Source organism: Emydura macquarii, unplaced genomic scaffold (genome assembly GCF_026122565.2).
Source record: "Emydura macquarii macquarii isolate MOO-44397 ecotype Brisbane River unplaced genomic scaffold, CSIRO-AGI_Emac_v2 contig_450, whole genome shotgun sequence".
NCBI classification, from domain to species: domain Eukaryota; kingdom Metazoa; phylum Chordata; order Testudines; family Chelidae; genus Emydura; species Emydura macquarii.
The window spans coordinates 13,965,107-13,985,511 of record NW_027130587.1 but is presented as its reverse complement, the minus strand read 5'-3'; the positions used below and the strand labels follow the sequence as shown (position 1 = coordinate 13,985,511).

Here is a 20,405-nt window from a genome sequence, read left to right as displayed (position 1 = left end):
AGTACAGTTCCCTGGAGGAACCTCTACTGCGTAATTATTGTTCTCTGCCTGGATACTGGGCTATTCTATGTAGCCTATTAAATTTCTTAGAATAACTCAAGGTGTAAAAGCCTGCAGCTTTATTGCTAACATGGATTGGGTAGTATAAGGAACATAACTTTCATGTATAATACATACACATGGTAATCAAACAGTTATGCATGGGTAACTTTAGGAGGCTATTGCTCTGCCTAATGTTTTGAATCTGATTACATGATGTTTTGCTAAGAGCCTCCTGACATTTTTATTTTAAAATAATTTGATTTGGGTTTTTTGTAATTAAATATAATTTCTGGAACAGTTGTCTTGAAATCTCCACCTGCCAATTAAGAAAAAGCCATTGTAAATGTATGATGTTATGGACCAAATTTGTCCTGGGTATAACTCTATTAATCAATGGAGTTAATCCAGAGATGAATTTGGCCCTTTCTCTCCAAAGGAGAGGCTGCAGCTATATAATCTCTTTATGGTTTTAAAGTGAATGTTAATCTTGGATTTGCCGGCTTTCCCCAGTGTTTGATTTGCCATGTTTGCAAAGTGTTTATCTGCTGTTCTGAAATTGTATGAGTTGGCTTTACTTCTTTTCTCTGTTTAGAGAGACATTTAACTATTTAGAAATAATAAAACTGCAGTTGGAGATTTTGAATGGTTTTATTTCGATTGTAATTCTTTGGGGCAGAAAATGCCTTAATTGTTGTTTATTTAGATTGTAAACTCTTTGGGGCAAGCCTTCTTTTTGTTCTGTGTTGTGCAGTGCCTAGCACAATGGGGTCCTGAGTCCATGACTGACTGGGATTTCTGTGTGCTGCTGCACTATGAATAACAATGAATGAACAGTTTTTTTCTGGACATATTCTCTTGGAAGCTATTGCATTCTTTTGATTATGGAATCCATTTGTTCCTTTTTAAAAAGCAGACTAACCTTCTCCCCTTAAAGCTGTTATTAGTACAGGGGAGGGATTTATTAAAGAGGAATTCATAGCAGCATCAGAAGATAGATATGATGACCTGGAGATGGGAATAAGGCAATGTGTTATCCAAATTGCGATGCTGCCGGCCCTTTTTGCAGTTTTTGTTCTGAATGAGAACGCTGAGCTGCACTTTCTCACTAGCAGATCCAAATGACTGTGTTTATACAAATGTTTGACAGTTTTAAAATCTCCCTATGAAGTTCCCTCTGCAGATAACTGTGCTCATTTCCGTGAGTGCCATATAAACCCTTCTGCTCAGTTGCTGTAAAATGTTCATAAATATTTGAAAATATAGCATTGTGCTGTTTAGGGAGGGTGTGTGGCTTAGTGGTTAGAACAGGGTACTGGAAGCCAGGACTCCACAGACACAAAAACACAATTGTGATCCGCCTAGTCATGCTTTTCTTATGGGAGGTAGGAGTATATTTCTTTGTCTATTGATGCCCATCGCCATGGTATCTGAGTACCAGTTGTATTCCTTTGCCTGGAGAGATGTGTCCAAAGTTTTGGTAGACCCATGCCCAGCACTGGTACTCGAGAGAAGTCTCCTTATTATCTGTACTTAATTTGGCTAAGATATGTAGTATTAATTTAATATATGCAGTGTCGTCTTCTATCCTGGGAGCTAGACCTTGTAACTGGCTAATAGGTAATTAACAGCTAATAAGTACAAACAGTCTTTTGCAACTGTGTCACTGTGTGTTAAGCTTGGCCCTGCTATTGGACAAGTAGAATAGACATACACCGTGTAAAAGACCTATGTTTGCTGCGAAAGGAACTGGTCAAAACTGAAGTTTTTTTTTAAATTGTGGTGTTTCCATTTGGAGAGTTGAAAACGGACCCATTTTCATTTTTTTCCTCCCCTCTCCCCATTTTTTAAATCAAAATGTTGATCAGAAACATTCTTGAAATGTTTTTTGAATATTTCATTACTGAAAACCAGGCGCCTCACACACACTCTCTCTCTCTAATTTGAAGATCATTTTTGACAAACTTCCTTAAATATTTAGGGGGAAGTCCACGTCTTTCCATTTAAAAAAAAAAAAAAAATTGTTCGATCAAAGGACCATTTTTCAACCAAAAAACCCTCTTTCTGTTAAATAAATAAATAAATAAATAAAATCCTGACCTGTTCTCTCCATTAATCTGTTCCAACCAGTGTGTTTTGTGTCTTTTTCCCAGGTTAAATTATGCTCCAGTGTCTCAGGAGGCTGTAGTGTTGCTGAAGACCTTTCCTGCACAGGCCCCCAGTGGAGAACTGCTTGGAGCCAGGCTCCTCCATGTTTGCACAGCAGTCCCTGCTCTCCTGCTGAGGCGTCCGGATGTCCCCCCATTGTGTTCTGGATTACTGGGCAGTAGCATTAAAGGATGGCTATGTAGCTTCTTGACGACGACAGCTGGCAGGTGGCACGCTCCTCTCCCACCTCCTCATCACCTAGGATTTATAGTCTCACCCCCTCCTCCGCCTCCTCCCCAACCAGGTTTGAAAAGTTAAACATTTTTCAAAAGCAGCTCTCAAAAATGACAAGCCTGTTCCGGCGGAGCAGCAGCAATGGCAGCTCAAGGAACAGCTCTTCCGCCCAGGAACTCAACAACAGCCGGCCCGCCAGGCAGGTGCGACGGCTGGAGTTCAACCAGGCCATGGAGGATTTCAAGACTATGTTTCCCAATATGGATTATGAGATTATTGAATGTGTTTTGCGGGCTAACAATGGAGCTGTGGACGCCACCATTGACCAGCTCTTACAGATGAATTTAGATGGCAGTGGTTATGATGACAGCTCAGACTCGGATGACAGTATTCCCCCAGAGGTAACTTCCATTACTCCCCACACCTTGCATGGGTTGGGGGCTTTGGTCATTGGCATCCAGGAAAAGGATGGCAGTTCTTGTCTATAGACAGGGACTATGTGGTTGGACTCCTGGGTTCTGTTGTTGGCATTTCCTACATGACCTTGGGCGAGCGATTTAGCTTCACTGTGCTTCAGTTTTCCCCATCTGTAAATTGATTATAACACTGTCCTGCTTTACAGTGAGGTGGGGGGTTTCATTAACCAGTCTTTTTAAGTACTGTGACATCCTCAGATGAAAGACACTGCATGAGGCTCCAGTTCAGCAAAGCACGTAAGCACATGCATGTGAGTAGTCCCACTGAAATCATGAGTTTACTCAGGTGCCTACATGCAGATACATTTTCAGTGGTCCGGCTCACACGTTTAAACTTGTGGTTCAGTATAAATACAGTGAAGTCAATAATACTACTTGCATGCTTGACATTATGCACATGTTTCCTGGATCTGAGCTTGATTGCGGAGCATTGCACTTCATTCTTTGAGTTGCCTTCTTTCTCTCTCTATATATATTTAAGAAGTGTCTGCTCATTCAAGAAATGTACATGCATATATTATACTGATACAATGTTCCATGCCCAGATAGTGTATTAATTAACTGGATCTCTTTTCTCATGTCTTATTTGCTGCTAGATTTTACGTTCAGTGCATTCTGAATTTTTAGGTTGTCCCTCGAGTTAGATGGCTCTCAAGATTGGTAGTGGAAGATAAACATTCTTTTTTACCTCTGCAATTGGTTCAACTGCAACTTGGATGGGTGATGACCAAAGTTGATTACGTTCGGTAGCCTTGCGTATCTTATGTGCCAGGAGTAGCTGCAGTTAGAATGCCTGGTACAATAGCACTGAGACTCAAAGCAAGAAACACCACAGTTTGGCCCTGCATTTGAAATCGAATTAACTGTATCTTTGTCACTCAAGTCAGGGGAAGCAAATATTTTGAGAAAGGAGGAGTCATATTTCCTAAGTTAATTTTCAGAAGAGAAGTGCACTAAAGAGTCTTAGCTTTGCAATGCTATTGTCACAGGAAATGTCAGCAACAACTATTTAACACATTCTCTGTTTTCAGTTTCCATGCTCTTTCATTTCCGTGTTCTTTCATGTACCTTGAGTTTGGAGAATGGCTGTGATCAGAGTTTCTTTGCTATAAGCAGGACAAATGCAAGGTCTGATAAAGAGAAAGCAAAGTAACTAGGAACAGCATAGCTTATACTGACCTAGAAGGAAACCAAGATGGTGAAATGAGGATGAATCAAAATGTTATAGGGGTCTAGTTTGCTCTTAATGCATGTACACAGCCCACCGCTTCTCCAATCCCAATGTGGCATGAAGTGTGTGAGTTCACCATTGCTCAGTGTGTGTTATATACCTTTCTCTGTGTTTTATTTACAGAGGATGTGAATCTTTTGCAGCCCCCAGTTATAGAGCCTGTGTCTTCACCTTGAGCTCTAGACACTCATGTTTCAGCTCTGGCGTTTCCTGGTTCAGTCCTTGATGTCAGACAAGATAGTGGCCATCACATGTACACATAAAGTCTCACTTTGTGAGTTCCCTGTGCTGGAGCACCATCCCTTTCTGTTTGCCAATGAGATGAACAGCAGTATGTTCCTGTGTCAATAATAAAAATGAAACAAAGTTAAAATTCTGACTCCCAACAGTAACTTCCTTTAACCTCCTTGGTAGAAAAGGGTGGCACAAGAGTATGAGGGAGAGGATGGAAAAAGGAAATTCCATGGGGCATCCCATTTAGTTTGTGTTATTAGCCAGGGTGAGCAGATTTCCAGTCCATAACTGGATGGATTGTGGGTGGGAGATAGGATATCAAGAAAGAGAGAATCAGAGACCTGCTGAAACAGGAAGTGTTCATTTAAAAAAAACAGTTATTAACTGAAGATACAAACAGGCTTCCACGCATCTCGAGTTCCAGCTTTGTCTACTTTGTTTACCAGGGAACATGCCCCAACTGGAACTCTGTATGAGCACACAGATCTATCTAGTAGCCTTAATATGTTTACTTCCAGTTATACTATAATAACATATGGTGAGGTGCAGAAACTATGGTGAAGTAGTTTAAGAAGGAATTATCTGGATCTCTATGCACTAGAACCCTCATATCAGAGTGGAAATCTTGCATGTAACTCTCACTCATTGGAATGAAAAGTTATTCTGTAAGCAAGTAACTGTTTAATGCATGCTGAGTGGCAAAATGCAAAGGCATGTGACTGAAAACTTCAGTTGCTGTTACAAAGGCAGTTTTTGTCTTGCACTTTTTGATGGTGTAACAACTCAATCTACGTTGGTGAGCTTTGCTTGATAGGAACAAAACGGGAGAAGAAATGAATGGGAGGCGGGTAGAGAGAGCATGAGTAGAGAGTTCTACCTGCACCTGTAAAATGAGTTTGTGAGTAAAACTGGCAAGGGCAGACTGTGTGTCATGCTTAGCAAAGTGGGCAGCTGGAAACTGGCTTCAGATTACAAGAGGCTCTTCAACTGTTTATGGATTAAAAACATCCTGACAAGACAAGGATTTCGAAGAAGAGAGTTGTGGCTTCCAGCATCAAGGCAAAGGGATCTTGGAGGTACTGGGGGTCTCATTTCCTCTAATGGAATTAATGCAAGTAGGGAGGGAGCTGTATTTTTGTGACTTGGGCCTAGATCCCTATTAACCTTATTCTTCTGTCAGCTGTTACAGGCCTTGTGCACACCATTCCCTTCCTTCTCCTGCCTCCAATTGTACTGTGCCTGCGTTCAGAATCAGGGAAGCAGGCTGTGTTCTGCATATTGTCTACTTTTTAAAAGAAAATTTTTTCATTCTTGGATTCTTCTTCTTGCTCTTTCCAGTGGTGATTCCATCATTGGGTCACCTGGGACATTGCCCCATAGATTTTTTTTTTTTTTTTTTTTTTTTTTAACACGAGTAAAATAAATGCCCCTGCCTTCTGTTCACAGCTGATAAGTTACCCTTGGATCTTCCAGATGAAGTCCCTTGGGGAAACTGTAGAACATGTACTGTTTCTAGTAGGGGCCTCCAAAGCCAGAGGGCATACACGCTTCAGTGAACAGGCTAATAGCAACAGCCAAAGCCTGATGGGCCCTTTTAAATGTGCCCAACATGAGTGCAGGTGCCACTGAGGAGAGTTACAGAGAGTTACACATCTAAGATTTTGACCTGGAGCTACCACTGATACACATCCACCTCCCCCCTCCCAAGGAACTGCTTAGACATCTAACAAGGTAATGTGTCATGGTGATATTTATAGCAAAGTAACATCAACAAGTGGTTAAAACGGGATTGGGAATTCATACTCCTGCATGTTTTCTTAGCTCTGCTACTAACATTACTGTGTGACCTTGGTCAAGTCATTTATACCCACATTTTTAAAGGTATTTAAGCAATCCTGTGATCTGCATTGAAACTCCTAACTGATTTAGGAGTTTAAATCTCAATTTCAAAAGGGATTTGGAAACTTAGGAGCCAAAATCCCATTGACAGTGAATGGGCCTCTTACTTATCTACTTCACATAGAGAAGTTGGGGGACTCAATTAATGCTAGTTAGGCAATTTAAGATACTCTAGTGCAAGGTGCTATAACAGTGCAAATGGTTTATTATTAACCTTTCAGGACTCCTCCTCATATCCACTGATATTATACATCAATTTGCTGGTGAGCAAAGTTATTTCTTTTTGTAGCTAATTTTATGGTTGATTTCGCACCTGTGAAAGGGAAGGTCTAATATCCTTAACCCTGTGCCTGGCATGGTGCGGTGGGCACTGCAGGCTTTTTTCCTACACAGTTCAGTCAGTGCCCCTGAGATCCTGATCTGCAGCACCTCCTACCATTCCAGTCCTGATTCCTGCATTGCTCAGTCAATGTACCCCAATCCTCACCTGCAGCCCCTCATTTTATTCCGGTCTTGGGTCTTTCCTGAAGAGAACCATCTGTCACAGGACAGAGAGATGTCTCCTGTCAGTGTAGGTATCCCACCTCCCCAAGAGGCGGTAGTCTACATCAGGGGTTAGGTCAGTTTAACTGTTGTTCAGGGGTGTGGATTGTCACATAGTTACGACATAATTATACCGACCTCATTTTCTGGTGTAGACCAGGCCTTAGGATATGTCTGCACTACAAGCTACAAAAAGAATTAGCTACAAAAAGAGAAGAAAGAAATACAATGGCAGCGCGGCAGCTACACCGCTGTTGTGTTGTAGTGTAGACACTACAGTGATGGAATGAGCTTTTCTTTCGCTGTAGTTAATCCACCCTCTTGAGAGGCAGTAGCTAGATCGATAGAAGAATTCCACTGAGTTTGGCTTAACTACGTCTCTTGGAGGTGAATTTTTCACACCCCTGAGCCATGTAATTAGATTGACCTAAGTTTTCGGTATAGAGCAGGCCTCACGCTCTGTAGCTTGTCCTGCAAAGGCGCACTACATGAACGGAGTCATTAGTGCCCAATAACTGTTTAAGAGCCATTACCAAGTGCATTTTAGTTGTCAAGGTATGCAGCACTCAGGCAATAGGTCAATGTGGAGGGAAGTCAGTAAAATATGCAAGAAGTTCAGAAGCAGATTGCAGCTTGACTAGTGAGGGCAGGCACGGTTTGATCAGTGAAATATGCAGCCAGATCAGCTTGTTTTAAAAGGCAAGCTGAGGTCTCATCCAAAACCCCACTGACATCAGAGGAAAGACTTCCATTAACTTCAGCCAGCTTTGGATCCGTCCCTTCGTGAAGTCCGTATCTGGAGGGCATCGTGGGGACGTGACCCGAGATTCCTTAGTCTTCAGTGGCAGCTCATAAGTGACGTCACTACTGGTGAGAAATGCAGAAAGCTAGAGTCAAATTAGACACAGTCATTGGAAGCATCAGCTTTTAGAGGAGGTCAAGAAGCAGCTTCTCACCTGGTCATGTCCCTCCCCAGAGAGATTACAGAGGAGCCAGGTACCTAACAGGGATTAAAATAAACCTGTGTTTTTAAAATCAATTCAGTGCACTGTGACCACCTTCCCGGGGTCTCTGTTCCCAGCGCAGGATTGCATGTGCACAGCAGTGCAAAGGTGTGGCGAATGCCCTGACCTCCACGCCGTTCGGGATGTGAACTGCAGACTTCTGTGAGGAGAGGGAGTAAGCAAAGGGAGAGATCAAGGGGGCACCAGGAGTGTTTGTACTTTGCAGCACTGATGGCCAGTCAGCGGCCTGCGAGGCGTTGCCACGCCAACTGCCTGATCCTGGAAGGCACTCACAATTCTCATAAAGTCAGCAGGAGCTGAGGAAGGGATTTATTTTCAAAGGTGCCTAAGTCACGTAAGCATGCAAAGTTCCTTGCCTTTCTGTGGCACTAGCGTGCCTAAGTGGCTGAGGTGCTTTTGAGAATCCAGCCCTGAGTGCTTAGCATTTTTCAAGATCGGGACCTTGCTTTGCACAGGAATTGTTGCACACCCTTAAAAAAACAAAATGAAATGCACCTGGCCCTGCCTGCTGGTGCTTGTACAGTATCTATCTTGCTTGTTTAGTTTCACCAGTGATAAATACTATAAGGGATCAGCGGAGCCCCCTGAGTCCTGGTGTCCTATTACAGCATGTGTGAGTGGAGAGATCTTATCCTCCAGGGAGCAGAGATGTTGTCTATTCAGCTAGCCATTTTTTCACTAAGTGGTCTAAGTTGTCTCACATAACTACAAGTTTCCCATCCTTTGATTTATTACAACGTGTCTTCAGGGGACACTGCTCGGTTTGGCTGCCTGCTTTAAAAGATGTGATGGGCCTGATTCTGGTGCCATGTTGCCGTTACACCAGTGCAACTCCATGGACTTCTGTTGAGCTGCTCCTGATTTACACCTGTGGACGCGAGAGGGGAGGATGGGGCCTCCCTAGGTGTATCTTGCATTGACTCATAGAATCTAAGGTCAGAAGGGACCATTATGATCATCTAGTTTGACCTCCTGCACAACGCAGGCCACAGAACTTCACCCAGCCACTTCTGTAATAGACCCCTGACCTAAGACTGACTTACTGAAGTACTCAGATAATGATTTAAAGACTTCAAGGTACAGAGAATCCACCAGCAGTCCAGGCTCTCCTCTGCTGACCTGTCACTGGTCTCTTATTCTCTCGCCTTCATTTAATTGTGTAGATTTTGGAGCGGACTCTGGAGCCAGACAGTTCGGATGAAGAGCCTCCCCCTGTCTACTCACCCCCTGCCTATGATATGCACGTCTTCGACCGGCAGTATCCACAAGCTCCACCTAGCCCCCCGCCCAGGTAAGAGCCAGAGTGCAGAGTCCAACCCGCACAAGTCCCCTCCTCACAGAAAACAGCCTGGAGCCAGCTTGTTTTGGGTTACAGTGATGGGGAACCTCTAGTGTCAGGTCACACTCTGGTTCTGTGAAAGGACGCTGTTGAGGTAGAGCAAGTGCATTTCAAGATATTTATTTCATTGCCTGTAGTTTCCTTTTGCAGACTGGAATGGATTTGTTTCCTTTCCACAACGTTTTGTCTCCCATGCGTATAGAAGTGTGCTTGGGAATGCCAGGTGATGCTTGCTGGCTTGCTGCTATAGGGATAGCTGGTAGGATAGTGCCACATAGGCTAGTGCATTGCTGAGATTGAAATGGCAGTGAATCAAACCCGCAGGATTAGGAATGCCATTTCATAAAAGTGGAGAAAGCCGGCAGGGAACAAAACCAGCAGGCTGCTTTTGTCTGGGGCTTGTTATGATGTTGTGTATCCTGCCTTGTGCAGGATGCACTGGTGACTAAGAGAAGGGCAAAGCACGATTAATGGGAATTCTGACTGCTCCAGTAACCTTGCCTCCTCAGTGGGGATGTTTACTACAGGAGGGCAAAAATTGGAACCATTTATCTTTGAGATTGATCTTTGCAGGTGGGGTGGGAGGTGTCTGGATCTAAACCACCAGATGCAAATCAAACCTTGGATGAGCAAAGCTTAGTGCGACTGCAGCACAATTTTTTCTCCCCTTCCTGTAGTCACAGTAGGTTTTGATGAAATGTTGCTCCGGAAGGGGTGAATGAGTATCCTGCAGTCTTCTCTCTCAAGGTAGAAACCTCAGCGTGAATGGAAAAGTTGTGCACCATTCGGCACACTGTCCTCTACACTATCCACCATATATTCTATTTCACCATGTTGCTTTGGCCAGAGGACGAGTGTTTTTGAAAGGCCCATGCACCGGACACATTCCGAGGCTGCAGAAATGGTGCTTTGCTGCATGTTGGCTGGCCTCTTGCAGGGTCAGCTGGTGAATTAAATAGGATTGAGTGAGATAAAGCCAAAGGAGATGAATGAAGTTCACAGCTGGGGGAAATGTCTGTAAGGCTTTAGAAACACAACACTGAACGGCCCAGAAAGTAACTCATGGACTGAATGGAATGTCAAAAATTAGCTAAAGGAGGTGAGCTGTTTCACCGAAACAACAGCAGGTGGTTTCTCTCATTGAGCCTATCATCTGTGTAAACAGAGATTTTATTCCTGAGTTGTTACAGTCAGAGAAACTAGAGTAACAGAGATAGTGGCTATTGGAATAGTACATACGTTGTTAAACGTGGACAGCCCTGCATTCCTCAGGCAATAAAACCAGACTTCAGTTTCAGTAGGTCCTAGCAATCAGTTATAAATCAGAAGTAAAACTTGACCATAGCCTGACATACCACCTTCCCCTGGAACACCTGAAAATTAAGATCTCTTCCCATACCACCTTGATGCAAAAACTATCAGGAACCTCCTCTGGAGCCGGTCCTTAGTACATCTGTTTTGGTTCTGGTGTTTGCTTCAGATGAAAACTACTTAGTGGTCTCGGGTGAAGCTGCCACACTCAGGTTGTCGACATGGAGCTGAATTTGGCCACTTGTAGTATTAGTGGCTGTTTGAATTATACTCTTTGTGCTAGTGCACGTTGCTCCCCAGACCTTCAGCGAGATGCCATTACTGTTAAGTCTGCCTGGAGAGCTGACACAGATGAAAAGCAACCTATTACATCTCCAGTTGACTGGTGCCCCCATTTTCAAACAGAAAACAACACGCAGCGCCAACTCAAAGGTCTGCTTGCATTCAGGGGAGGAATCCCACTCCTGCAGATTGCTGTGTGGGACTGTGGCTGATCTCTTAACACCCCATTGCTACAACATCTCACCCACTTCTGGAAGGGAGCACTACTGGCCCTTTATCACCCATGGATAGTCAGCGCCACCGGGCAGCTGAAAACTATGTTCTTACAGAGTGGAAGCATTGGTGGGAAAGAGAGTCTGACGCACTGAGTAAATTCAGGAGTCCATCGCTACACTGCCTCTTTGTGCACTTTATCGTAGATCCTGGACCAGCCTCAACAGGCTATTCTCTGGCTCATTCAGAGTAGCTGCAACTGTGCACTGGCTTGGCCTGGTTTCCTCCCCATGCTGTGACTGTGGAGTAGTGTTGTGGACAATAACTCATGGTGGAAGAGAGCCCAGCCCGACATCTGGAGGGTGGTTTGCAATGCCTAGCCTCCCGTGATACAAGGCTATACTTTGGTAATGAACCTGGACATTGAGCTCTATCAGCTGCATGTGATAGGAGGAGGAGCAATCGCTAAATTATGCTGGGGATTAGATGACCTTAGAATGAACTGGCCAGTAGGTATGTCCCCTTTGTAATAGTTATCCACTGACCTAGTAAATGTGCTTGAATCAAAAGTGCTAAATTGTGCAAGGAGCCTGATATGCTGAGAGCTCATTGAAATTCTTCTTTACCTCAGCTGGCAGAGGCCTGGGTTTCTGCAGCAAGAAGATCCAAGTGCCATTCCTCTTGTTGCTGTGGTGCGCTGAGTGGCCATGGGATGTGTATCATTGTGACAATTGCCAAGTACCAGCTGGCCAGGATTTGATACATTTTCATAGAGAGTGAGGCCAGAAAGGACCATTTGATCATCTAGCCTGACCATCTGAATATCACAGGCCATTAAACTTCACACAGTTACCCCTGTATTGAGCCCAGTAACTTATGTTTGGTTAAAGCCAGTCTTCCAAAAGTCATCCTGTCTTGATCTGAAGACTGCTGGAGATGGAGAGTCCACCATGTCCCTTGGTGGTTTGTTCCAGAGGTTGATCTAGTTGAAATTTGTCTAGCTTCACTTCCAGGCATTGGTTCCTTTCTCCCTTTCTTTAAAGATTAAAGAGTCCTTTTGTAACTGGTGTTTCTCCCTGTGACAGTACTTCTATATATTACATTTGTTGGTGCTTTTCTGTCTCTCTAGTTTCCATTATGCTGTGATACTCTGACAAGTTATCCAGCACATCTAGGCAGGAAAAGTTTAGTTTTCCCCATAAAACATGTACAAATGTACAGCATAATATTGGGGTGTGTGTGTATGTATAATAGAGATGATCAGATAGCTCATCAGTGCAACAACGTACCCATTGGCTATGTACTGAAATCACCTTTCTGGGATACCTCCCTGGCATTTAGGCAGAGGTGCCCACACATTACTGACCCGAGGGCAGCCCTGACAATTGGCAGGGAGCCCGAGGGCCGCACCTGGTTTGTACAAAATGGATTTATCCAGCTATGCTCATCTTTCAATGTGAAGGTGGCATGGGGCACCCTGCACTCGTATGCCGGGATCTGTAGTTAGCCTGCGTTGGCTGCGTCTGGCCTGATTCCATAAGATCTGCAGCTCCTAAGGAGGCTGGACTTAAGAGAAGCAGGCGTCTCTAAGGAACGTGGCTGTGTGGAGGGCTAAGTGATGAAATTTACTGATGTGGAATTGTCTTGGGGATGGAGTGAGAAATGTGCTCTTCCTGTTCCTTTAATCACACACAAACACCACTTGAGTTTTCCATGGCTGATTCGTGCTGTCCCTGCCGCCTAAGATGCGTGCAGCGCCTCTGCGGGATGGGTGCAGTCAGAGTTTGAAAGGGAAGCTCTTCAGTGGCAGTCACCTGGGAAGAGGCTTTTATTTGTTTTCTTCCCTGTGTGCAAGTGATGATGAAGACATTGACATTCACACGCAATTATAATCGCCACCTGCCATCTCTGTTGACTTTTTATGCTTCACTGCAAGCCATGAAAATAAAAATCCATGGCTCCTGAAATGCACCCACTCTTAGAGAAAGTAGTAAGATCTCTTCAGCTGCCAGAGAGGAGGTCCTCACCTCCCTTCTTATCTCTTCCTCCCTCTGCCAACTTTGTGCCTTCTTTTAAGCTGCCCTGTACTCTTCTCAGTTAAGGTACACCAAGCCTCCACTGCCCCTCCAGCTTCAAACAGCTCCTGGAAACCTGGCAACAAAGATCATCTATACTCTGCTTTTGCATTTGTTCTCTGCATCTGCCACCCAGTGCCTGTAGGTTATTAGCTCTTCAGGGTAAGGATGCAGTTCCTTGAGTAATGCATCTTGCTTTGTGTAACGCACCTTTTATGCTGACTTTGACAGAAATATAACTTTTCCCTGAGAGGCTGTTAATTGGGGAAGTCCTTGACATGGAGGACAAGTCTGTCCAACGTTGGGGAGATTTGGAGTGTGTGAGAGTGCAGGGGGGAATGAAGAAGATCCCAGAAGAAACTCCCACCCCCCAGAAAATGTAAAATAAAAGAAGCCAATTTCAAACTCCCAAAAATGGAGGCAACTCCACCCTAGCAGTGGAATAGGCTGTGGAATAGCCTCCCCAAGGAAATGGTGTCTATTGCTCAGGGCATTTAAAACTAAACTAGATAAAGCATTAAGAAAAATACAATAGGGAGACAGTCCTGGCCATGGTGACCTAATAGGTCTCGTCTGTGTCTGCATTCTATAATTCTGGGGAATGCTCTGGAAACAGCCCCATCTGAACTCCAGAAAGAATTGACCACTGCAGATGAAAGTGTTAACAGACTGATAGGCAAGAAATCGCTGAGCAGGAAGGCCCCATGTCACATTATCTGAGTGTGGGTATGGGGAAGATAGAAGTGGTGAGCAAGGCACAGCCAGCACTCCCAGAATGGGAGAAAGGGCCAAGGACACAGGCTGCCCACGTATCTAACAATAGCAGGAAGTCTAAGTGCTGAAGGCTGGAATGTTGTTGCCTCTGTAATACTGTTCAGGTTGCTCAGTGCTTCTGTCCTCAGACTAGCAGATAATGCAGACCTCAATGTTACTCATAAAGAAAGATCACTGGCGTGGTTCGGTGACAAAGGCACTCGGCCAGGTTTATTGCCCTCAAGGCACAGTCCTAGCATCCCATAGGAGCTACCGATACACTAACACATGAGTGCCCAGTGGCAAGGAGCGGCTCCGTCAGCAGCGGGAGTCTCTGCTGTCCCCTAGGCCACACAAAGGATCGAGGCGAGGTACCCCAACATTTATAGACTGAGACAAACAACTGGGATACACGCCTTATGTACCACCTTATGTATTTCATGACATTTGTTTCCCTTCCCTTTTTCCTGATATCTCAGACGAAACATCTCTATTCATTGTTCTGTCAAACCATCTTACCTTGTACTAGATTGGGGTGTATCTCTACTAGCCTTCTGGAATGTATTTACGTAAATATCTAGTGAGTTGTTATTTTGCCAAGGCCAGGCTTACTCTGCCTCTCAGCCTTTGATTCAGGCCTCAGGTCTTGCACCAGGCCCAGTGCTCCAGGCTCTTTCTTTCTACTACACCTGCCATCTGCATGCAACCCCTGGGAGTGCTGCTGAAGGTGCCTGTCAGTTCAGTGTAACATTCATAGGTTACATTTACAGTCTGTGAGTTCGTCACCGGTTGCTGACGCAGACAGATTTGGCACGTAAAAGAGTCTGCTGCAACTTCCAGCCTTATAAGCATTCCAGGGGTAGGTTTAGCGCAGAGCAGGTCAGAGAGCTCCTTGGTTAGTGATGTGCCTTCTGCTCTGCAGTGGCCATTAAAACACTGCACGGGTCACTTCCATTTGGTTCTTGAACATTCACTCCATTTGACCTTCTGGGCTTACAGATTGTCACACTCAATCACACCACTTGGTTTATCAAGTCTGGTATCCTGCCTCAGCCCTGGCCCTATGCCTGAGGCTTCTAAGGAAGCAAACACCTCCCTTCTCTTCTTTTCCTCCCTTCCACACAAGAATGCTCCCGGGCATTTATGTGGTGCTACACAACTCCGCAGTGCTGCCAACTCTCACAATATTTGGTGATTTTTCTTAAAGCCCAGCTCCTGGTGTCATTATTTGAGAATCTTGAGAAACAAAACAAAGAAGAAATGTCCAGCAGAGAAATGCTTAAAAACGCAATGACACCCAAAGGCTCAAAAACTCAAAGGCAAATAAAAAGAACCCCAAATTAGTTACTTTAAAAATGATTTTTAAGCCAATCTCATGATTGTGGGGGGGGCCTGATGTGATTTTTTTTTTTTAAATGGTTGAGGTAGGCCCTCAATTCCTATTCAAGTCCGTGGGAATCGAGGGCACTCGCACTTTGAGAAACTGAGTTCTTAGAGTGTGCAGAATGAGCCAAAATACTGACACGATTGCTTCCTCATCTTGCTGTGTCTTTTTCCCCTGGCTTACAGGATTGATGTGTCGAATTCCAATGGCCCGCAGGTGCACAGACGGTACAGGAACTGGAATCCCCCATTATTAGGCAACCTTCCTGATGACTTCCTTCGCATCCTACCCCAGCAGATGGACAGCGTGCAGGTGGGAGGAGAATATGTTCAATTATATAGCACCTGGACTCCTTAGGACTACAGGTTCAAATCCTGGCAGGGCTGGCTCTGTTCTTCATCCTTCTGAAGTAGATCCACCAAGTACTGTGTAGATTACCATGATGGGGCATTTCCAATGGAAACTTAGTGATGCTGTGAGGTCAAATGAAGCCCAAAATTTAAGGTGTGCCAAAATGAAGTTTTTAAAATCCTATAGAAATATCACAGCTATCAGCCTTGCCCTGGAGGGATTGCAATCCTAATTTTGCAGCAGCGGTGGTGTTTTAAGTGTAGACAAAGCCCTCAGGCTTCCAAGATGCTTCATGGCAATTTTCATAGGAGATGGGGTTTGCCTCGGCCAACATTTCCCTTGTCCCCTTCTATTACGCAGTATGATGCATATGGGCCGGCTGCTGCTCTCCCACTCCAGAGGTAGCTACATTTCAGTGGTGCCATCTACATTAGGGTTTGTGAGCTACCTTTGGACTTCAACATCAATACTTGCCTAGCTACAGAGTTTTATGACCACGCTAAGGATTTCACAGTGTATCAATCTATGCATCTTGCCAGAGCTGCAATAGGGGGCTGTCTCCTGCAAGAAGCAAGGATGATCACTGAACTAAACGCAAAGCACATTTCTTTCACTTAGCTTTCTTACTATATTTTCTCTACCCACTCAACTCTCATCTGTATAAACAAGCAAACAAACCTATAAATCAAGCTGTCTCTCCTATAGGCTAGGAGAGGTGAGACAGAAAATGCAATAAAGGGGGCTAAATTATAAGAATAGAGCTAGATTCTTCCTTTCCTTTTTAGCTCTGAAGACACATCTGCCAGTCTCATAAATTATTGCACAGGAACTTCAGCTTCTCGGGCTATATTACTTTTTTGGAAATAGGAAGCAGCCAATTCACTAGGCTCTGAGGGAAGAGAGGTCCTGGTGCCATTTTCCTTCTTCAGAAATTGGATGCTATCGCTTTTTATGGCCCTCTGAGTCCAGCTGCAAGTCAGATAAATACTCTAGGCAAGATGAGATTGCTACTGGATGGAATGTCGTGCGTCCCCCCCGCCCCCCCGCATGCCCAGATATATGCATGAGCAGGGAAGTGAGAAACAGAGGATGTTGGGGTTTGTCTTCGCATAGTGGAATTTGTCAGATGGTAAATTGCATTTTAAGCCTTTAGGTGGAGAACAGTAAAAGCTGTGCCATGAGTGCAAAGCCTTTCTTTCCATGTCAAGGCCAGGTTCAGCCCTGGTTTGATACCAATTTAGTCATCAGAAGAATTCTGCTGATTAATTCTTGTATTTAAAGTGAGGCTCTGATTATAAATGTGACTTCCTGGGGTTCCATGTTTATCTTGAATTTCTGATTTCCAGATTAGACATTCTCAGATTCCAAGTTAAAAAGAAAAACCACAAACTTTTCCTCCCCAACAGCCAGCCCTGCTGACTCAGCTTGAACCTGAGAGGCAAGCTGGGTACTTTCCTTTTCACACATCACTAGCAATAGAGCCAGGCCAAACTATCCCTTCATTGACTCCCATGATGTAGCTTGATTGCCTTCAGTAAATTTGCACATGTAATTGATTAGAACTTGGTAAACACTTCTGTTGGTGATGCTCAAGGAGGAAGAGAATCTAGCTCACTCTCCCACAGTTGGCAGTGCTGTGCTGGCTGAGAAATGCAGCAGAAGAAAAACGTATGCACCATATAATCAGTAGATCTGCTTCTGAGTTCAATTGAGAGCAGCACATATGCTGGGGAAGAGAGTGCCTTTTTCACAGCTGCCTTTCCCAGTAGAGATTTTCACTTTAACCAAGATCAGGGTAGAGGCCCTTTGGGGAGGCTGAGTGTACAGGAGGGGAAGGAAGTTCAGCCTACTGCTGCCCAAACTGTGCTGATTCTGTTAATAGATGGAGACCTTTAATCTTCAATGCTGATATTCCAACATCTTTCACAAAAGCTAAACCTTGATTCGGCAAAGCACTTACGCTTCAATGTCATTGAAGCCATTGGGACTTAAACACGTGCTCAAGTGCTTTGTTGAATGGGGGCATACTACTTGGTTACTGTAATGAGCTGCTCAAGACCTTCATTGACTCTTCCTTTATGTCGCACTCCTGTCTAGAGCTCACAAAATTGCCATCAGATTGTGCCCAGTGAGGGCAGCCAGAGATCCCAGGGTTCGTTGGACCAAGAGAGGAAGTGGAAACAGTACCTAGAAGATGAGCGAATTGCGCTCTTCTTGCAGAACGAAGAATTCATGAAGGAGCTCCAGAGGAACCGGGATTTTCTGCTTGCCCTTGAAAGAGGTGATAAGCCATTTCAGAGACTTCTGTGTATGCTTTTCATGTGCTTGAATTCCTCCTGTACTGCAATTTGCAGCCCTTCAGCCTCATTCTCCATTGCCCTACACCTTGTGTCATCATTTACAAAGTGCAAAGTGACTGCAAAATGCAACTACACCACACTGGAATCATTTTCCAGCCACATTGCACTTAGGCTGCATTTGTGTAAATAACCTGAGGGTGCTGGGCTATTGGGAGCTGATGGCAGGGGTGCTTTCCTTTTGTGCTAGCCTGGCTTGGCTGTCTTGCTCCTGGGTCTGAATATCTGGGATTGCCCCTTAGTGTTACACTAACCTCATGTGTTGGATGACCCCGTTTCTTCGGAGAGGTTTCAGTGGCTGCCTTATACTATTGATTGAATACATATATGTTCAGTGTATGTAACATATAAGTAGAGAGAGGCGCACATGCTGAGTTAGCACTGCTGCTGGTACATCAGACTTCGCCTTGCCTGACTTTTTACAGTTGAACTGAGCATTGCAGTAACACGGCTCTCTGTACAAAGTAAATGCGTCTGCGTGCACACACGCTGTCCAACAGGTCCAGCCAGCCTTTGAAATGCTCTTTCTGGAGCAGTGCTCTCCAAGTGAGATCACAGCCCAGTGGGTTTTGCACCTCCCAAAGATCTTCATCCCCACTGTGCTCTAGCTCTGTGATTCTTTCGGAGGGCACAGTTGTGATGCCAATGGGATTGCACTTGTTGCTTGACTGCCTTGTACGCTGGTTTTGAAGAGAGATGTGTTTATTCCCTGGGGATGGGGATGTGGAGGCACAGAGCTACCACTAATTAGCTTTGTGCTTTGCATGTGCAGAGCGCTAGCATTTGGAGCTTGTGGCGATGGGGGAAGGAGGGCACAGTTCACTTCCTCTCTTGACTCCTCAAGCATTGTGCAGCCTTGCTTTTCATCTAAGGCAGAGGAACACAGCAGAGAGAGTGAATGCTATTGAGGATGGCAAAAAGACTGTCTTGAAAGCACTTGCCCAGGATTCTTATGCTATCACTTATTGTTGATCCTTCAAGGAGCGGCAGACAGCATTTCAGACGGAGTTTTCTTACTTTGCTGACAGATGGAGACCAGAACAAAGCAAACGAGGCTGGGATTGCAAGGAGCAGGCTGTGTAGAGGCTGCCATCCTCGCTTAGTTGCACTACTTTGAAATGAAGCTGCACATTTGGGATCCAGATCTCAAATTCCCCCATAGGTTTAGATTAGGGAAAGGCCTTCAGCCCCAGGGTCTCTGTTCAGCTGCATTATAAAGAGAAGCGCCTATCTGCAAAATCAAGATCCAGGGTCTAATTTAACATACCCAGCATTAGAAGACGTGTGGATCTGGAGTTGTGATTTGGCTTTGAAACATGTTTTCATGTTTATGAATGTCCTCTTCTGATGCCATCAGAGATGTGTGCAATTAACAGACGAGGATTATTACCCATTTGTTTTTAATCTTTTCCTAATAAGACTTTTGTTAGCTTTTGAAAATAAAACTAGACAAGCCAATTTCTTTAAGTATATTTCATCGTGCTGGTGACATACCAAGTTTCTGAAAATGCTTTCACAAATCGTACATCATTAGGTCCAATCACAACATATGGCAATTAATTTCAGCTCACACTATACTCTGAGCCTGATTTTTCCAGAGTGCTGATCACTTGCAAGTTCCTATTGACCTCAGAGGGAATCATGGGTACTCAGCACTTCTGACAATCAGGATGCTCTTATTTGGGTGCCTATATGTGTATTTAGATGTCTGCCGTTTAGACACCTATGTCTGAACATTTTTTGCCTTAGCTGATTACATTTGCATGGTCACATATTTATGCTATTTCTTTTCCATTCAAAAACCCAGCCTCTGCGTGAAGCAGATGCCCACTTGGTAATCTAGGTTTAGCTGAGCCCAGCCCATGCAAATGACTTCCTGCCTATAACAATGCTGTTGGTGGGTCTCCATCCAATTGCCAGCTATCCAGCCCTGCAGTGTGGTCCCTGTAGGGATGGGGCACATTGGCAGAGCAGTGTGGGGAAGCTGGCCCTGCTATCTTTCAGGCTGTACCTACCCTATGGATAGAGGACTTCAGCCTTCTGGGCTGTCAGTTCAGCACCTTTCATAAACCATAAAAACAAATGAAAGATTAGGAAAAAAATTCCCCCTGCTCCTGCCCCAAGCTCCTTTTCTCATTCCAAACCTTGTTACAGTGAAGCTGTAAAACACCCTTGGCAATGTGTGCAGTGTAATGCAAGGATAGATCAAGAAGAATGGAATAAATGATGCAAGGTTCTAGGTCTAATAGAATGTTTTTTGTTTTTCAGATCGATTGAAGTATGAGTCAAAAAAATCCAAGTCAACCAGTGTTGCCATCAGTAATGATTTCAGCTTTTCTTCCATACAACCAGGTAATTTTACAAGCCCGTGTGTGAGCATACAATCATAGAGATCTCCTGGCAAACATCCTTGTATTTTTAAGGCCATGTCTACACTACCATTTTTGTCGATGTAACTTATGTTGATCAGGGGTCTGTTTTTTCACACCCCTGACTGACATAAGTTTCATT

General features: G+C 44.4%; 1 protein-coding gene across 4 annotated transcripts in view; it reads left to right on the top strand.

Moving 5' to 3' along the window:
- CUEDC1 (CUE domain containing 1) overlaps positions 1 to 20,405 on the top strand; it is a 105,074-nt gene that overhangs the window by 72,635 nt on the left and 12,034 nt on the right. For all 4 annotated transcript variants that reach the window (XM_067538072.1, XM_067538070.1, XM_067538069.1 and 1 more), the window contains 5 exons: positions 2,193 to 2,822; positions 8,993 to 9,120; positions 15,372 to 15,498; positions 17,635 to 17,818; positions 20,163 to 20,246. In XM_067538072.1, coding sequence (XP_067394173.1) covers positions 2,532 to 2,822; positions 8,993 to 9,120; positions 15,372 to 15,498; positions 17,635 to 17,818; positions 20,163 to 20,246 — 814 coding nt within the window. In that variant the 5' untranslated portion in view covers positions 2,193 to 2,531. The remainder of the gene's footprint in view (positions 1 to 2,192; positions 2,823 to 8,992; positions 9,121 to 15,371; positions 15,499 to 17,634; positions 17,819 to 20,162; positions 20,247 to 20,405) is intronic.